The sequence below is a fragment of the Zymoseptoria tritici genome, chromosome 1 (genome assembly GCF_000219625.1).
Source record: "Zymoseptoria tritici IPO323 chromosome 1, whole genome shotgun sequence".
Classification (NCBI taxonomy): Eukaryota; Fungi; Ascomycota; class Dothideomycetes; order Mycosphaerellales; family Mycosphaerellaceae; genus Zymoseptoria; species Zymoseptoria tritici.
The window spans coordinates 2,447,913-2,464,667 of NC_018218.1; the positions used below are offsets into that span (position 1 = coordinate 2,447,913).

The 16,755-nt window shown below is 50.8% G+C and overlaps 6 protein-coding genes across 6 annotated transcripts; 2 read left to right on the forward strand and 4 right to left on the reverse strand.

The window, feature by feature from the left end:
• Nucleotides 1–3,276: 3,276 nt before the first annotated feature.
• MYCGRDRAFT_89270 (uncharacterized protein) lies at nt 3,277–3,733 on the reverse strand (the record flags this gene model as incomplete). The annotated part of the gene is made up of 2 exons (XM_003857389.1): nt 3,277–3,338; nt 3,391–3,733. The coding sequence occupies 2 exons, from the start codon at nt 3,731–3,733 to the stop codon at nt 3,277–3,279; spliced, it is 405 nt and encodes a 134-aa protein (XP_003857437.1).
• A 766-nt stretch (nt 3,734–4,499) lies between these two features.
• CYP-58 (putative P450 monooxygenase) lies at nt 4,500–6,115 on the reverse strand (the record flags this gene model as incomplete). The annotated part of the gene is made up of 2 exons (XM_003857388.1): nt 4,500–5,810; nt 5,864–6,115. 2 exons carry the CDS (start codon nt 6,113–6,115, stop codon nt 4,500–4,502), a joined length of 1,563 nt encoding a protein of 520 aa, XP_003857436.1.
• Nucleotides 6,116–6,473: 358 nt separating this feature from the next.
• MYCGRDRAFT_65882 (diterpene cyclase-like protein) lies at nt 6,474–9,841 on the forward strand (the record flags this gene model as incomplete). The annotated part of the gene is made up of 8 exons (XM_003856168.1): nt 6,474–6,629; nt 6,686–7,481; nt 7,543–7,547; nt 7,600–7,884; nt 7,941–8,193; nt 8,263–8,848; nt 8,932–9,185; nt 9,244–9,841. The coding sequence occupies 8 exons, from the start codon at nt 6,474–6,476 to the stop codon at nt 9,768–9,770; spliced, it is 2,862 nt and encodes a 953-aa protein (XP_003856216.1).
• Nucleotides 9,842–10,785: 944 nt separating this feature from the next.
• MYCGRDRAFT_98428 (mitochondrial 54S ribosomal protein YmL33) lies at nt 10,786–11,353 on the reverse strand (the record flags this gene model as incomplete). Its single annotated transcript, XM_003857387.1, has 1 exon — nt 10,786–11,353. The coding sequence occupies one exon, from the start codon at nt 11,351–11,353 to the stop codon at nt 11,078–11,080; it is 276 nt and encodes a 91-aa protein (XP_003857435.1).
• Nucleotides 11,354–11,631: 278 nt separating this feature from the next.
• Nucleotides 11,632–13,935, forward strand: MYCGRDRAFT_65888 (uncharacterized protein; the record flags this gene model as incomplete). Its single annotated transcript, XM_003856169.1, has 2 exons — nt 11,632–12,143; nt 12,180–13,935. 2 exons carry the CDS (start codon nt 11,632–11,634, stop codon nt 13,933–13,935), a joined length of 2,268 nt encoding a protein of 755 aa, XP_003856217.1.
• A 199-nt stretch (nt 13,936–14,134) lies between these two features.
• Nucleotides 14,135–16,386, reverse strand: MYCGRDRAFT_65891 (uncharacterized protein; the record flags this gene model as incomplete). The annotated part of the gene is made up of 3 exons (XM_003857386.1): nt 14,135–14,554; nt 14,607–14,853; nt 14,978–16,386. The coding sequence occupies 3 exons, from the start codon at nt 16,384–16,386 to the stop codon at nt 14,135–14,137; spliced, it is 2,076 nt and encodes a 691-aa protein (XP_003857434.1).
• Between the last annotated feature and the right edge of the window lie 369 nt (nt 16,387–16,755).

Genomic DNA, 16,755 nt, shown 5'->3' on the forward strand with positions numbered 1-16,755 from the left:
ATTTAAAGTCTATCCGGCCGTCGGAAAAGCTCGATTACAAGTATATCGGCCTATATAGGATCAAGCAAGTCGTAAACGACGTCGCGTACACGCTAGAACTGCCGGAAACGATAAACATCCATCCTACGTTCTACATCTCCCTACTAGAGGAGGAAAAACCTACCAAAATTACCGAACGGGCCTAGAATAGCCTAAAGGAGATCCGATTAGAGGAACCCGACGTTTACGTAGTAGACAAGATCCTAAAGCGTAAGAAACAACACGGCAGATAGATGTACAGGATCGCGTAGAAGGACTAGCCCGCGTCTAAAAACACTTAGGAACCTACAACTTATATTAGCCCTACTACGATAAGAGCATTTAATAGAAGTACGGGAGGTATTAAGGGCGGTAGACTAGCACGATAGATATATAAACGCGTTATTAGTTACTATTAAGGCCCAAAAGACACTAGTTAACACTATACTAACTCCTTAGTCCGGTTCCTAGTTACCTAAAAATTTTCTCTACCTTAGAAGAATTTTAATCTAATAAAATCCTAAGGGGGGAAATTAGGGGCTAAACGGGCCCCTAAGGACGACATTATTACACAACGAGAGACAATCGAGCACAGTAAAGTTATTTTAATTCTATCTAATCTATAAGTCGCTAAGTCGTAGCAAAAAGAAACAACCCGGGCGTTACCGCGCCTATTAGTCCTAAAACGAGCCTAAAAGAGGCTAAAAGAGACAAAAGAAACACGAAAAAGCGCTTATATGCTTATTCCTTAGGCTTAAGGTCCCTAGAGAGGTCGTACTTAGTTAGACGGAGCACTCCCTCTATAACAGAGGCCTTCGAGCCCTTCTTAGCGCCCGTACGAGTATAGACGGTGTCTAGAGCGGCTGAAAGGGCCCGAACGCGACGCCTTAGGCGGTCCTCGGTAGATCCTTAGGCTAGAATAAGTCGCTTGCGGGGGGTATTAGGTACGTCTTTACCCTGTTAGGGTTAGTAGGGCACTTTTGGGCAAGAAGGGACCTAAATACTTACAAGCTCCCTCTTTCGCTTTATAGCCTCCTTAGCGAGCAACTTCTTGCGCTTTCCGAGCATAAGCAGTCCCGTCTAGTCGAATTCGGCCTTGCCTTAGTGCAGATAGAGGCTATTAACACTAGTAAAGGAGTTAAAGCGCCTAAAAGGGGGTTAACGGAGCTAAATAGACCCGAACTAACTACATATATCCCTTAATGCGCACGTAGACCGCCTTGTAGGCCGAACAAGCCGCCGCAGCTATCGCTCCGGTACTATCGGCGGCAATAGCGGCCCTATAGAGCTTATTAGCCCTCGTAATGTCGCCTTTAACTAGTTCCGGCATCTTTTAACTACATTAGCCCCCGAAAGCCCCCTTTTAACCCTATATGTATATACCTAGAAACAATCGCGGTTAGAGCAATTATAACACTTTAGGTAATATTCGTCCTTATTATTAGTTGCCTACTTATCCGGCGATTCGCGCGTAAAGAGGCAGAACTAGGCCAAATCGGCCTTGTTTAAGGGCTTATTAAGGCAGTTAACGTACGGATTGCCCTTAAAGATGCCGTTAGCGGCGAATTGCTTGCGTTAGGTCGCGATAGAGGCGGGTTGCGTTATAATAGGCTCGTTCGGTCGCGGATAGGGTCGTTTAGTAAGAATAGCGGTTTTTCGATAAAATTCGAGGTCGTCCGGTAGAAAATAGGGCTAGAAGGGAACTAAACGCTACGTTAGCACTATATAGGCTACAAATGCCCCTTAAGGGGGCACTTTTAGACCTGTTTAGCTATCGGATAGGATTAAGTTATACTTACTAAGTCTGCATAAGGTTGTTAAAGAAGAGAAGAACTTAAGGGATCCAAGCCTAGGTTTTGAAGCCGCAGTAGACCCTAATTAAGGCCTTAGGCTATTAAACTTGGCAAACACTAAAAAGAATTTATTCGAGGTAAAACCGTTTAGAGCGCGACGCTCTACGCAAGGAGGGGGGCTATGTTATATCTGCCTCCGCCGAATACCGATAATCGGCATCTAATCCCCTGCCTTAGTAGCATATGCACCCCTACTAGGGCCTTTTGAGCTCGTTTAAGCTAGATTGCGCCTGTAGTATAAGGATACGTAGAATCTCCTCCTTCCGAGAGAGTATCGAATCGAGTCTGTTCTAAAGTAATTCATACTGCTACTCTATTCTTAACTGCACCTTTTACAATATGCCTATATAATCCTACGTAAATATACGTTAATATAGTAGTAAAACTATATACTAAACAACTCTAGCTTATAGTATATATCTACGGACTATATATAATTAGGACCCTTAGCCTTCGGAAGATGCGAGCGTATACGGACTCGCTTACTAATACGGCGTACATCGAATAGAGCTCGGTTTAGGCGTTTAGCGATAGTAAAGATTCGATCCCTAGTTAGATTAGTACTAAGATCGGTAGAGATTAGATAGTTAACCGACCTTCTAATAAGCTTATATTCCCTTCGTATCTCCCTCGCGAGGTTACGGTATCCGTAGTTATCTAGCGCTCTATCTACGATTACGCTAACTAAGACGCCCTTAATAATCTCGTCGTATAACGGCTAATCTTTACGGGGGATCTTACGGTATAACCCTATACTCTTATGGAGATCTATATACTACCGGAAGGATATAGTAAATCCCTTAAGCTTAAGGATCTCGTAAATAGTCGCATCGCCCTCGTCTATATCCTAGAACTTCTCTTTAATTAACGTACGTAAACGCTACTCGCCCTTATTATTAAGTCGTAGCCTACTCGGCCTTATTAATATTCCCTAGCGAGCTATCTACCTTATAAAGGAAGTACTCGAGATATTAACGTTCTTCTCGGCCTTAAGCTATACTCGTACGTCTTTAGCGGTTAGCCCTAAGACTATAAGAAGTAGCTTAATCTCCGGTCGGAGGTACTCTAGATCGCGCGTTCGCCGTAGTATAGTAAGATCGTATAGGAGATCGTATAGGAGATCGCGAGGACGGCGGCGAGGGCGAGAGCGGCGGGGGGCCTATAGGTTAGGGGTTTTAGTAGGTATATATATATCGAGGGCGGTAGTATTAATAGTAAGGGCAGTAGTATATATATAAAGGATCTACGTTAGCTAGACGATATAGCGTAGTGTTTATTAATATAGGTGCTATATAGAGCGATATCGCTAAATTACTAAATCCTTAGAATAGCCGTTTTAGCGATTTCGGTGTAGTAATCAATCTAGAAGTTTAGGGCGCCGTCGATAGGGCAGGATGCTGCTTGGTCACCCTGAAGAGTTGATTTTCTCGTACTCCTCCGCGTCGACCTCCTCGTGCCATTCGCAGCCTGTTCGAGCGTCAACAATGCTTGGAACTATTCGCTTTCAGAAAAAGCTTACCTCCCATGGCTATGGCCATGTGGGTCATTATCGAGGTCGCCGTGGCTCCGTGCCAGTGCTTCTCGCCTCCCGGAATGTAAACCACATCTCCAACGCGAAGGCGTTTGGGCTCTTCCCCGGCCGTGCAAATGAGTCCTTCGCCATTGGTGACCGAGAGGATCTGTCCTTTTTCATGAGTATGCCAGAAGGTCCGAGCACCAGGTAGGAAGGTCACGTTTGCGCAGAAGCAGCCGCCGTTGTCGGCCGACGCAAAAACCGGATCAATGTACGCGGTACCAGTAAAAGTCTTGCTGCCTTGGATCGAAGAGGCTCCTTGCTGATGAGCGGATCTGATGAACTGCATGTTGTCGTGAAGTTCCTCGGTGCTTGAGATAGGTCCTTTGATGATGGGCGCGGGTGATAAAACCACAAACGAGTCGAGGCTTCGTCAGACTGTGAACAGGTGCTGATCTTGGTCGACCTTGGAAGGGTCGTGACCGGGAACGTTCAACAGTCAGTTGCACGGACTTCCATGTCAATCCGAAACGACAGAGGCTTTCGAGCTTGGGGTTATTTGTGGCCGTCGTCGTGGTCCAAGTGCGACGAACATGGTTCATCCCCTGGTATAGATCATTACCATTGGCCGGCTCGTATGACCGTCGACAAGGGGTATGGTGCAGCAGACCTTCCGACCCTGAGCTGGTCACCTCCCTTTGCAATCTGTCCTCACCATTTCGATGCTGGTAATGTCGTGATCCGTAATTGCACAGGGGTATCGCTATCGAACCGTCCAACCCCCGGAAGGTAGCTCGGAAGGTAAAGAAGTTGTGGGAATAGGAAGCTACGGCTATGTGATGTGCATGGGTCAATGACATATTGTAGACTTTGACGGGAAACATGGTACCGGATCATGGGTTTGAGTGAAGACTCCCTCATCGCTGCAGCCTAGACAAGAGGAGGAAAGCCGAAGGCCGTTCTATCGCGGTGCTCGTTGAGGCTTCCAGCATTCAGACGTTGATACTGCGCGTTGGGGCATCCCTCACGCGCAGTATCTACGCCCGGCGGACTCATCTCGAAGAATAGCGTTCACCGCTCCATCGTTGCGTGTCCATTCGCCGGACCTCATCTGCTCAAGACAAAGGACCTTCATCCGTTCGGCGTCGGATCAACACCCGTGCAGATAGATCAGGATACATGTCGCTGTCGATCGTAAAGTTTTGAGGTCGACGGCGTCCATCGGGAAGCTTCCAGTCGTACTTGAGCAGCAGATGCGCAAGTATTATCTTGATTTCGGTGGCAACAAAGAACCTGCCGGGACACGAATACTTTCCGTATCCGAACGCCATGTTCTTGCTATCGACCATTGCGAACTGGTATTGATGTGCCTTGTCTGGGTCCTCGCGTAGCTTCGCGTACCGCCACGGATCGTAGCAATGTGGGTTCTCTCCAGGGACTTTCGCTGGATCATTCAGAATGGCGTGCTGAGGCACCGCAACGCGCGTTCCAGCGGGCAGGGTAATTCCGTTGGAAAGAAACACGGCGCAAGGAAGAATCCGGTTGAAAGTCAGTAAGAAAACTGGATTCAGCCTTTGAGACTCCTTGATCAGGCTGTCCAACTTGTGCATCTCAAGCAGCGTGCCTTTGTTGATGCCATTTCCGGAGTTTAGTACGTTTGATAGCTCGTCGCGAATAATTGAGCAGTCATCCGCCCGAGCACACAGGTCGTATATTGCATGGACCATTGTCATGGCTGTAGTGTGAATACCAGACAGGCTCAGGACCAGCATCCTCTGTGACAGATCATCAAGCTTGCGCTCGTCGACGTTCGCAGCGTCCATGATCCATTGGAGAACATCTTCCTGTGGGTTCGAAGATCGGTCCGAAGCTAGGCCACCTATGATAGAGCGAGCCTTGGCCAGATCTCTGAGAAGCTCCCAATAAGTAGGCAGCAGTGCTGCGATCAGTGGGCGGAAGAAACGAGGTACGAAGCGCAATACAAAGCCCGTCACAAACACATTTCGCGTGTATCTCGCTGTTGTTTGCAACCAAGCCTCGTTTCTGCAGCCTTTTGGGCCGAGCAGTACCCTCGCAATGATGCGCGCGACTATGCGAGGGAAAGCTGACACCATGTCAACTTCCAGCCAACCTGTGTTGTCGGTCTTGGGCAGTTCCATATCGAGCGCGTACTGGAGCTCATCCTCGATGATCGGTATGAAAGCGCCCAGGTTGGGTGTAACCTTTTGCATCAAAATTCGGTTCTGCAGGTCGCTCTCGGCAAAGACCTTCCCGCCAGTGTATGCACCCACGAAGTCGTGAAGGAAGGGCTCCACCGAGCGAGCCTTCTCTTTGGTCTGGGCTCTAACTTCGTCCACCAGTTTTGGGTCGCACAGGACCACGATGTCCGTGCCTGATTTGCGAACAATGAAGATGTCCCGGTACTGCTGTAGAGTCAGTCAAGAAATTCGGTATTCGAGCAGGTGTTTCCCATGGTGACACCTGCCTTGCTGTATCCATCGTGAATGATATCTCGGCTACTGCGAATGAATCGCAGCCGTGCAAACCAGTCCGGCTCGAAGATGCTACGTTGTCCAGCGATCGGGATTTTTCCAATGGTAGATTTTGGTCGGACCACAGCAGCGATGCAAGCAACACCCAGTATGAAGACGACGGATGCCAGTAAAGCCGATTCGATACTATCGTTGTATCTTGTGACTGCGGACGTGCTCAAGTTGGTCGAATGCAGCATAGTTCTCATATCGTTCCATCGCCACGTCCAGAACGCCATTTTGTGACTGCTTGAATGGCAGTGTGTATATGCGCAGATTTGGCTTTGTTCATATGTGTTGCTGGCGGTGCACCGCAGGCACACCCTCAACACAACCCACGTCCCACTACTTTAGTGCCAGCATGGGAACCGTAAACGCAAGGACCACATCATGGTTCATTGCACAGGATGCCCTACTGCCCTTTGAATGGCCTGGCATATTGACCAGGGCGTCTGGTGCTTGTATCTGGCATTGACTACCATGACATCCAGCATTTTCTTGCGTTCTTTCGATCTTGCACTCTCAAGTCTGCGACCTCTGGACAGTCTGACAGAGATCATGGCCAGCAGCATACCCATCGACGTACGTTCAGCCACTGATGAACTTGCCAACGCCGCGCGGTCACTGGTGTCCCGCGCTTTGGAATGCTATGACCCAAAGTATGGCTTTTCTACAGCTAGCTGCCAGGTGTACGATACAGCCTGGATAGCCATGGTTCGTGTAAAAGTGTTGGGTCCTCGCGAGTGCATTTCAACTCACAGAAAGGACAGATATCGAAAGACTGTGCAGGAACGAAGCAATGGCTTTTCCCGGAGGCATTCCACTATCTCATGCGGACGCAAAGCAGCTGGCACATCGACAATTCCTCTCAGACTGTCGCAATTCTTAACACAGCTGCGGGACTACTCGCTCTTTTGAAGCATGCCGCGCAGCCCCTGCAGATTCGTCTCTACAGCGACAACGAGCTTGCCAACTGCATCAACCTGGCTTCCAAGTCGCTCCAATCTCAACTAGCAACCTGGACCGACATGGAGGCCACCAACCACATCGGCGTGGAACTAATCATCCCGGCCTTGCTTCAGTATCTCAAAGAGGCACACCCGACCATGCATTTCTCCTTTCCAAACGAAAAGTTGCTTTCAGAAATGCATGCTGCCAAGATGGCTCGATTCCGAACGGAAATGCTGTACGATACACCTGTATCTCCTGCATCCTACTCCCTCGAGGCCTTCATTGGAAAGGTTGACTTCGACCGCGCGGCAGTTCAATTACGCAATGGATCCATGTGGACATCGCCCTCCTCTACAGCAGCATATTTGATGCATGCCACTGTCTGGGACTCAGAAGCAGAAGACTGGCTTCGACACGTTCTTCGGGCTGGCGAAGGCCATGGCGATGGCGGCGTCCCAGGAACGTTTCCGACTCATCATTTTGAATTCAATTGGATCGTTGCGACACTGCTGCAAGGCGGTTTTGTATTGTCTGATTTCGACCGCACATCGCTTGACCAAATCGCGAGCATTGTTCAACTCGGCTTCAAAGGCGACGGCGGAGTGATTGGACACGGTGAGTGTATTCCAAGGTCAAAGGCAGCAACGTTACAGTCGTTACTAACCCTGTATTGCAGCGCCAGTATGTTGTCACCGTGTTCTAATCGGCGCACAGATATTGATCATCGTTACAGGGCACCGTGGATGTCGACGATACCGCAAAAGGTCTCTTGGCAATGAAACTTTTGGGACGAGAAGGAGGAACAACGCCAGATGAGATGATCCGGAGATTCGAAAAGAAGGACGCCTTCGGTACCATGCCGGCGGAACGAGATCGAAGCATCAGTTCGAATTGCCATGTTCTCCTGGCACTTCTAGCGTGGAACGACTACCCCCAGTACGGGTTGCAGATTCACAAAACAGCAAGCTTCATATGCGATTATTGGTGGAGTTCTAATGGACGGATGAAAGACAAATGGGTTCATACCTCACAACGTTTCTGGATTCGAATACCCGTCCGCTGACCAAGACGTAGCATTTGTGCCATCTTTATCCGACGATGTTGCTGGTCAAAGCATTTACCCTTCTTCTCCGTGACGTGGACACGGGTCTTGCATCCGATCTTCTTGGGTCTCAACTCAGCATGAGGATTGCCATTGCTGTTTTCCAGGCTTGCTCTCGTACGCTAATGGATCAGCATGCTGATGGATCCTGGGGGGACTCGCCGGAGCAGACGGCATATGCTGTTCTGACACTCGCCGACGCACGTCAGCTATGTCTCTTTGCAGGTACGGAGCACACAAGCAATCATGTGAACCAGTCACTCCCGACGATGCTGATTTTGAATATGATTACAGACTTCGTGCCCGCGCTCCAGCATGCCACCGACTCGGGCATCGCATATCTCGACGCTTGTACCGGCGAAGGCAATGGACGCTGCTGGACGTCTAAGACTCGATATTTCTTGAGGTTCGTCAGAGAAGCATATGTTCTGGCCGCTCGCCGCATGACCGTGGCTCCGAAGGCCGCGGGAGACGTGGGCCGGTCCCTCGCCCTTGACGAAAGTATTCGGAAGACGAAGCCATTCCTCGCGCTTCTGAAGCTCACCGAAACCTGTGCGACAATGCCGGACCTGGTCATCAAGCTCTCTCTGACGGAAGCTGCCCTGTTTCTACCCCTGCTACGTACGCGTAGATCGGAAGTCTTCCCCAGGGACGAGTTGAAAGTCAGCCAAGACGCATACTTCGACTTGCTGCCCTTCCTGTGGGTGGGCTGTAGCAACCGGTCGAAGAATTACGTGCCGACAAACTTTGTGTTCGACATGCTATTCATGACATTGATCAACATACAGGTGGACGAGTTCATTGAGGGTATAGCAACTCAGGCGTTCGAGCACGATCCACCTGCGTTACGTCGTCTGATCGACCTCGCAACGGACGAGGCGTGGAACCTGGCAAACGCGGGCGTTGACAAACGCTCGTGGGACGTAGCAACTGGGACTGGAGAAGCGATTAGCAACGAGGCAGACTTACACCTTCTGCGACCGGACGTGCGTTGAACCTAGTTGTGAGCAGATTTTGGTCACGCTTGCTAATCAGATTTCAGGTATACCATCCACTTGTCCGATTTGCAAAGTACATCCTCAATCATGCCCCTATTCTCGTCGCAAGCGCTCAAGACCGCAGACGTCTGAAGCATGAATTCCGTCAATTCCTCCATACGCAAACAACGCAAATGTCGGACAATGCCAAATTTCGAAGTCAGCCCGAAGGTAGCGTGAGTACAACACTGTGCACCTATTGCGAAATTGACGTTGTCTGACACGATAAAGCGCCGAGTGTTTGGCACCGATCTTTCTTATTTTGATTGGGTTCGCACCATTGCATCCGACCACGTTTCGACTCCTCTGAACTTCGCTTGGGTACGCTGCTGGACATCCGGGGTGCTTAGCAAGGGGCTCGAAAGTTTCTCGGGCCCTTCAGAGCAATACCTCGCTGCTGCAGTCTCTCGACACCTGGCCACGACGAATCGGATGTATAATGACTTCAGCTCGATTTCCCGGGATACCGCCGAGTGCAACCTGAATTCCGTTCACTTTCCAGAATTTAACAAGGCCGAGTCGACGGATGTGGCTTCTCAAAAAGTGGCGCTGAGGGCGCTTGCGGACTACGAGCACGGTTGCGTCGAACGCACGCTCGAATGCTTGAGTGGAGAAGTCAGAAAGGCCAACCCGTATCAGCCAGAAGGCTGGACAGAGAGGATGAAGCTGGGTCCTATCCGCCTACTTTGTGATGTGTCTCATCTGTGGGATCAGTTGTATCTAATCCGCGACCATTCTAGCACGATCCAAAGTAGGGAAAACTAGCTAGACTCTCGACTGGTAGTTTCGAGGCCTACAACAGGGAGTTGACCTCGACGTACATTTTTGAAAATACGTCTTCCACCATCTGAAGTTCTACCCGTAGCAATACACAAAGCACGACACAGAGCACAAGTTGGAGCACTACCTAGAGCACCTCCCTATTCACGACCCTGAATACTACTTGTGCAAGTACGCGGACAAGCACCTTAGCGGGACAACTCAGAAGGCGTAGAAGTACATGGAAAGGTAAGGCAGCATTACGGCCAAACAGGCGGACAAGTAGACGGACAAGTAGGCGGACAAGTAGGCGGACAGGTAATCTAGCAAGAGTCTCAGGACGGCCAAATAGGACTACATGTACATGTACGAGTAGCCTAGCAGACTGGCCAAATAGCCGCGCGTGTACGCGTGCAGTTAACTTAGCAGTACGACCAAACAGGCGTGCAAGTACGCGGGCAGGTAGGCTTACGATTCCCACATGTCCGTGTACAAGTACTTTACCTGCATGCTTGACAAGGTGACCTACCAAGTCACTATTGTCAGAGTCGGGACAGGAGACAGATGGGAACAGAATCGTAGCAGCTTCAAACCAGTTTGATTGTCAGGTGTTGCACAAGGTCTCGAGAAGAAGAAGGGAATGCTTTATTAAGTCCATCGGCGAGCTCTCTTGAGTCGGACTTACCACGGCGTGTCAGCCAATTGATGTGTCATGCAGGAAGCAGGTTAACAGGCAAGGTACTTCGATGAAAAGGCCGATAGCTCTGTCTGCCGTATAGTTGCCAAACGACTAGCGGTGATGCTGTTGGTGTGGTCGGAGCAGGCTTTTGGGATGGGAAAATTGTTTCACCTGGTGGGGATTTGTATGACATTGCCTGTTAAGCCGGTCCCTTGTCGGTTTGTGCTAATGACGACTTTGTTGTAGTATGCCAATCGCTTTTAATATGAGAGACTGTTTCGGATGAGGCCTCCATACTCGTCGTCTATGCGACTCACTTCCACTGTGAACCCGTCTAAGCTTCCCAACATCGCTCCCCTTCGTTCCTAGACGCGTCGACTCCCCCGTGACATGTGGCGAGCTCGACCAGCACTTGGTCGATGTGTGCTTAGAACAATCAAACGTTCGCGTTGCATTGTTCTGATCTCCTCGAGGCCCTTCGCATCTGCACTCTCCATCCTGCTTGCCCGCACTGCCGTAACCACGCAGCATTCATGTTGGGAGATGCTCCAACTAGGCCGACGCGCTGGGCTTCCTCTGTATCAAAGGCTGCTCATAGGCGACTTGTTTTATGCACTCCTTGTCCCTTCGCCGCTCAAAGCTCTTTTCTCAAATCCTTTGCTCTGCTTTCGACATAGAAGCCCGGGTCAGGCCTTCGCAGCTCCTTCATTTCCTGATCGGTCAATGCCCGATCCACCTCTTGCACATCCACGAGCTCTTTGACGGCGAAAACTTGACCGGCGATTGATGGTGTGACGGGTTGATAGACAGTAGTGAGTCGCTTTCGTAGGCCAAGAGCTCGCAGTACGCCGCTCGTTTTCTCGGGAAGGCCAATGGCGGAGCGCAGGAGTGTGATCCGGAAGTAGGCCATGGCGTGATCTTGTAGTGCGAGCTTTGAACTGTGTATTCGTGTGGGTGTCTTTTCCAGCTGGGTCGGTTGATGATTGTAGACGGTAGTGAAGTTGATGAAGTCGAAGAGAGATGCATTTGGGCGAGGGTCCGTGCGGATCTTCAGATGGCGCTCACAGCTCCAGGTTGACCTCCTCCGCACTCTCACCTCCGCACTCTCCTCTCCGCACTCCATGGAGCAACCATGAGCAGGACAGCTCGCACAAGTAACTGGAGGTGCAAATCACCATCGTCGCCGAAATGAATGAAGGCACGCTCGAGGACGGCTCGTCCAGGCTGGCGGAGCTCCTCAAGAACCCCGACGACTTGGACAAGCTGCCTTCGCTGCGCGGGGAATTTACCCGGAAGAAGGCCGCAATCGATGGACAATTGAAGCATGGATTGAAAGAGCAGTTGGAGATTACACAGAGTGGGATGAACAGCATCAGCGACGGGCAGGGCATTGTGGCATTGATCAAGGAAGAGATGATGAAGATCGACAAGCTGTGCGCTGAGGCTCAGGGCATGATCGAGGACTTTCCAGAGATCAATCGCATGAGTATTATGCAGCGCAACTTTGCGGCAGTGGAGAGCATCAAGGCGAACATCGACACATTTGGAGACCAGTTGGACGAGCTCGAGGATCTCCTGAAAGAGGACGATGGGGATCTGGACGGCCAACCCAACCTTCTGGCCATACATGCGGGATTGAGCTCACTGCGTGATGTGCGGGATCAGGCCATGGATCAAGTGAAAAGCAGCGCCGAAGGCGAGTCTGGGGTTGAGCTGATTGAGAATCTACCACTGAGGACTGGTGTCACATTAAGAGACTACTTCCAAAGATTGGACGATGTTGTGGACTGGTTCGACGAGCACGTCGGGCAAGCCTGTATAAATCTCATACCTCTCATCCAAGCTGGAAACAACGGATTGGTGGTACGACTAGGACTGGTAATCGAGGCAGAGGAGAAGAAGGACCGACAAACCAAAGCCCTGCAGGATGCTCAGAGAGAATTTCAGGACGTGGCCTCTCGCTTCAAGAGTATCAACGTGGGTCAAAGAGAGCTACGTGGCTACAAGAAGAAGTTTCTTCAAGCAGTTGAAGTCAGCGCTGCTGCACAATTCGAACAGGTCCAGCAGGCTTTCGAAGATGATCCGGAGAAGCTGGAGAAGGCATGCAGGTGGTACTTCAACGATTTGAACACTGTAAAATTGGGCATGCAGGAACTGATGCCCAAGAAGTGGAAGATCTTCAAGACTTTCGTCGACATCTACCACAAGCTAATGCACGACTTCCTCGTACAGAGGCTGGACGATCCCAACATCACCCCGGTACACATGTTGGCTATTCTAGCGTGGGTCGAGAAATACCACACCAAAATGGGCCGTCTCGGTGTCTCGCCGGACACACTCAGTCCACATGTCATTGATGAGCGAGAAAGCGATCTTGTGCGTGAGTACCGCACTCTCATCGTTCGCGCTGTCGAAGAATGGATGGACCGTATGGCTGCATCGGATCGGAAAATGTTCCTCACAAGAGTTGAGGGGAGTCTGGATCAAGATGCCAACGAGCAACTGCACACCAAGAGTCTCAGCGACATGTGGACTATGCTCAGAGAGCAGTTGTCAGTCGCACAATCGTCGGGTCGACCTGACGTTGTGGAGGGAGTCGTCGATGCCATGATGCGAGCACTCAAAGGTCGCCAACAGATGTGGGAGTCTCTCGTGGACGACGAGTATCGCAAAATTGAGAATGCGACCGAAGCGTCCCAGCTCGAAGGCGTGGGAAGTCTACAAGAGTGGCTCGTGGCGATCGCGAACGATCAAATCACAAACATTGACGACGATCCCGCTCTGGACTCTGTCTCTTTCCTCACCCGCTTCAAGGCCGACTACGAACCCCTCGTTTCGCCCGCCTACGCCGTCACCAGCACCTCCGATCACGAAACCCTGACTAACGGCTATGTTGATCTCGCGACACACTGCATGAGTCTCTTCGCTGCCGTGATTTTCGCAACCGACATCAAACCTGTCCTGACCGAGTTCTTCACCCAAGCGTGGTACACGAAGAAAACCATGGCCTCCATCGTCACCACTTTTGAAGACTACCTCAAAGACTTCACTCCCATCCTGCATCATTCTCTCCGCGACATATTCATCGAAGAACTCTCCGACGTTCTCCTCGTACGCTACCTCGAATGCGTCAAACAGAAGGGCGTCAAGTTCCGGCGCTCGGATCCGTTCACGGAGAAAATAAAGGACGATGTGGTCACGGTGTTCAACTTTTTCGGGCAGCAGTCTGGGGACGCGTTTGAATTAATCAAAGACAAGTGGCGTGTGATCAATGCGTTTGAGAGCCTGCTCTCGGCGGACAAAGGTCCGAGTGTAGTGGACGCATTTCAGCGTTTGAAGGAGCAATACTGGGATGTGCAGATCGGCTGGGTCGAGGCTGTCTTGCGGGCACGAGATGATTACGATAGGAGCATGCTGAGCTCTGTGAAGGCGGCGGCGGCGAATATGAGCATCGAGCGTGGTCCGGAGACGGTCATGAGCAAAGTGAAGTGATTCGGCAATATCGGCCAAGGGATATGGGATATGCTTGGCAGCGAGGCGTTCGGCGTCAAATGAGGCGATGTATACCCAGAAGAGACGGCACAGTCAGAGAAGCGGTCATTGGCACGATCTGAACGACTCGCAGATAGAGCGGGATGAGCATTTGCATAGGTTCACTATTACTGACAACCATCAACTGCGCCCAGACTTCTCACTCTAGCTGGCTGAAGTCCGAGAAAGGGAGGGTGTCCAGGGCCAGCCAAAGATCCTCATCCATTGGGAAGTTGGCAAATGCTTCCATCATCGAGTCGTTGTACACAATGTCTTTAGGAACGTTAGCGTGCAATTGCGCGGGAGGCGTAGGAAAGTCGTTGACCCTAGGGTTCACAATTGCGTCGATGTTCGCCGGTCTTTGGTTGGCCTTGACGATGGCACGATGAACCTCCTGCTGCAGTTCCTCTAAAACGATGTTGTATCGCAGACTGGGAGCATTCATCTGTGTCGCCTCCGTTAAATGCTTCTGGACGGTCTCTGCCAGGAGAAGAAGTTCATCCTCCGAGAAGTCCATGTTGAGGGCTACGAGTCGACCATGCCGACGCTGGATGAGGTAAATGTACGCAATTGTCAGGGCCTGTTCTTCGTTAGCTCACCGTGAATGAAAAATGGACGCCAGTTGCACTGACATTAAACGATACAAACTGTGTGTACCAGAATGCCTGGAAGGTCTCTTTGCTAAAGCTCGAAGCAAGCACAGTATCAAGCGCATCTTTTGCAGCAGTGATACATTCTTGGACTTGGACCAGCTTGAACTCAAGCTGCCCTGTCTCAAGAATAAGACTGGGACGATTGATCAACATTCTCGCGTGGGCGTGAGCCAGCTGCAATACGGTGATCTGCCTGCGGAAGATGGGGATCAAACTTAAAGGATGGCTGGCAAATCGAAGTGTATAAGTTAGCTGTGGTCTAGACAATGAGGATTTGACCCAAAGTAAGATCTGCTGGCGATCCTGTGGAACAGCCTCACTCTGCAGGCCTTATACACTTTAGTACTTACATCGCTCCTGAGAGTACAACTGGTAGAGAGGCGTGCCAGGACTTGACTTCAGCGTTGAATCTCTGCGCACTTCCGAGCTTCTGTTGGCTGGTCTTCCTGGAGACAGAGTACTGTTCTCGAGCAGCTTGCTTGACAATGCATGTGATTTGAGCGTGCAAAATTGAGGCTCGGATGACGCTGTCTTGCCCTTGTCGAGCTGCTGTAAGCCCAATCGTGAGATCTTGGTCGTCTATTGCCTCGGGCAATTTTTGGTCAACATCATCAAGATGGATGAGCGGAGGCTTTCCGAGGATGACAGACAAGTATGTATCCAGCGTTGATGCTGCCCAAAAGATTCGTTTTCGACACTCGCGAATGACTGGGTCCTGAGAACATCCGGAGTTCGCACGATGTAGGCCAAGAGACATGATGAGCTGTATTGTGGTGCCAAACTTGTACCACGCCTGATTTGGCCGCGAAGTTGACAGCAGATAGAGACAGCTCACTAGCCGAGCCTGTACACACGCCAGTTTCGCTTTGCCAGTCTCGCTGTCGAGTTTTCGTTGCGCCACACGATAGAGTACCTCGCTCTCCCGCCAGGAGACCTCATTAGGATTGAGAATCTCCTTCTGCTGCACGTTCAGTAGTCGAGATGTGGCTAAAACCACAAGCACGACAGCCTGCCGAGACAAAGACAGCAATGCTGGCGCAATACCACTCTCCTGAAGCTGGTGGTATTCTTCCAGCCAACGAGCCACGGTATCGTAGTGAAGGAATCGGTACGTGGGCATGGCGAGGCTAAAGTATTGGGCCAGCCATGCGGACGTGAGTTCTCGCTCAGGCAACCTGAATGTTTCAATGGTATGACTGACATTATATGGCGATGGTCGGTCTCCAAATTGGAATATCGAACCTGCCGAAGATGGTTCCTCTGATGCGGCTTGAATGTGATGCAATTTGGAGCCGTCCTCCTCAAAGCGCTTCCAGGCTCGCCGAAGGAAGGTGTACGGTGAGGTTGGTCCCAGGTATTGACCGGCAAAGGTTGAACCACCCTCGGGCGATGCAGCTCGAGATGGTCCAGGGTTTTTGCTGTCATCTTGGTTCAGAGTGGTTGAATGTGAAGCCGCTGCCTCGGTAGGCGTAAATGGCACAGCCCGCCGCGCGGTATCTCCAGTGTCTGTCCCAATATAGGCCGGGGTCGGGTGCACAAGTTTCCCTCTGGTGTAGGAGGCCTTGTATGCACATGTCGCGCCCGTGGAGCGGCACACAAAACACGGAATGTCACCGCTACATTTTCTCTTTCTTGCTTTGCATGAGTCGCAAGATCGAGTGACCTTCTGTCGCTTTACACTTCTGCGTCCCGGGGAGGCGGTTGACGGGGTTTCAGAAGCATACAGATGGGAGCTCTGGCTATTGGGAGTGCATGGCATCGTTGTCATTGCCTAGGGCGTTCCTGATAAGGCGTGCGGTTGGGTTTCGCTTCCAAGGACGGCAGGATATCGACGTTGGCATCATCCTGTCTCGAGATGTCGTGGCGATGAGCTGGCAATATGTTGTACGTTGGAGTCAAATGCGAAAGGAAGAAGTAGAGGTACGCTGTGGTGTTCATCGAAGGAAGAGGTTCGGTAGGACTAAGACTTCGTTCACCAGCTGCGCTCGGCCGATGCACTCACCACCAGTAGGTGGCTTGCAACAGAAGGAAAAGAATAGATAAACCTATCAGAAGATGAGTAATAACGTTCTCCGAACGATGGCGAGCTCTGTATGCGGTTCTAACACTACCTTTTTACTGAATGCTT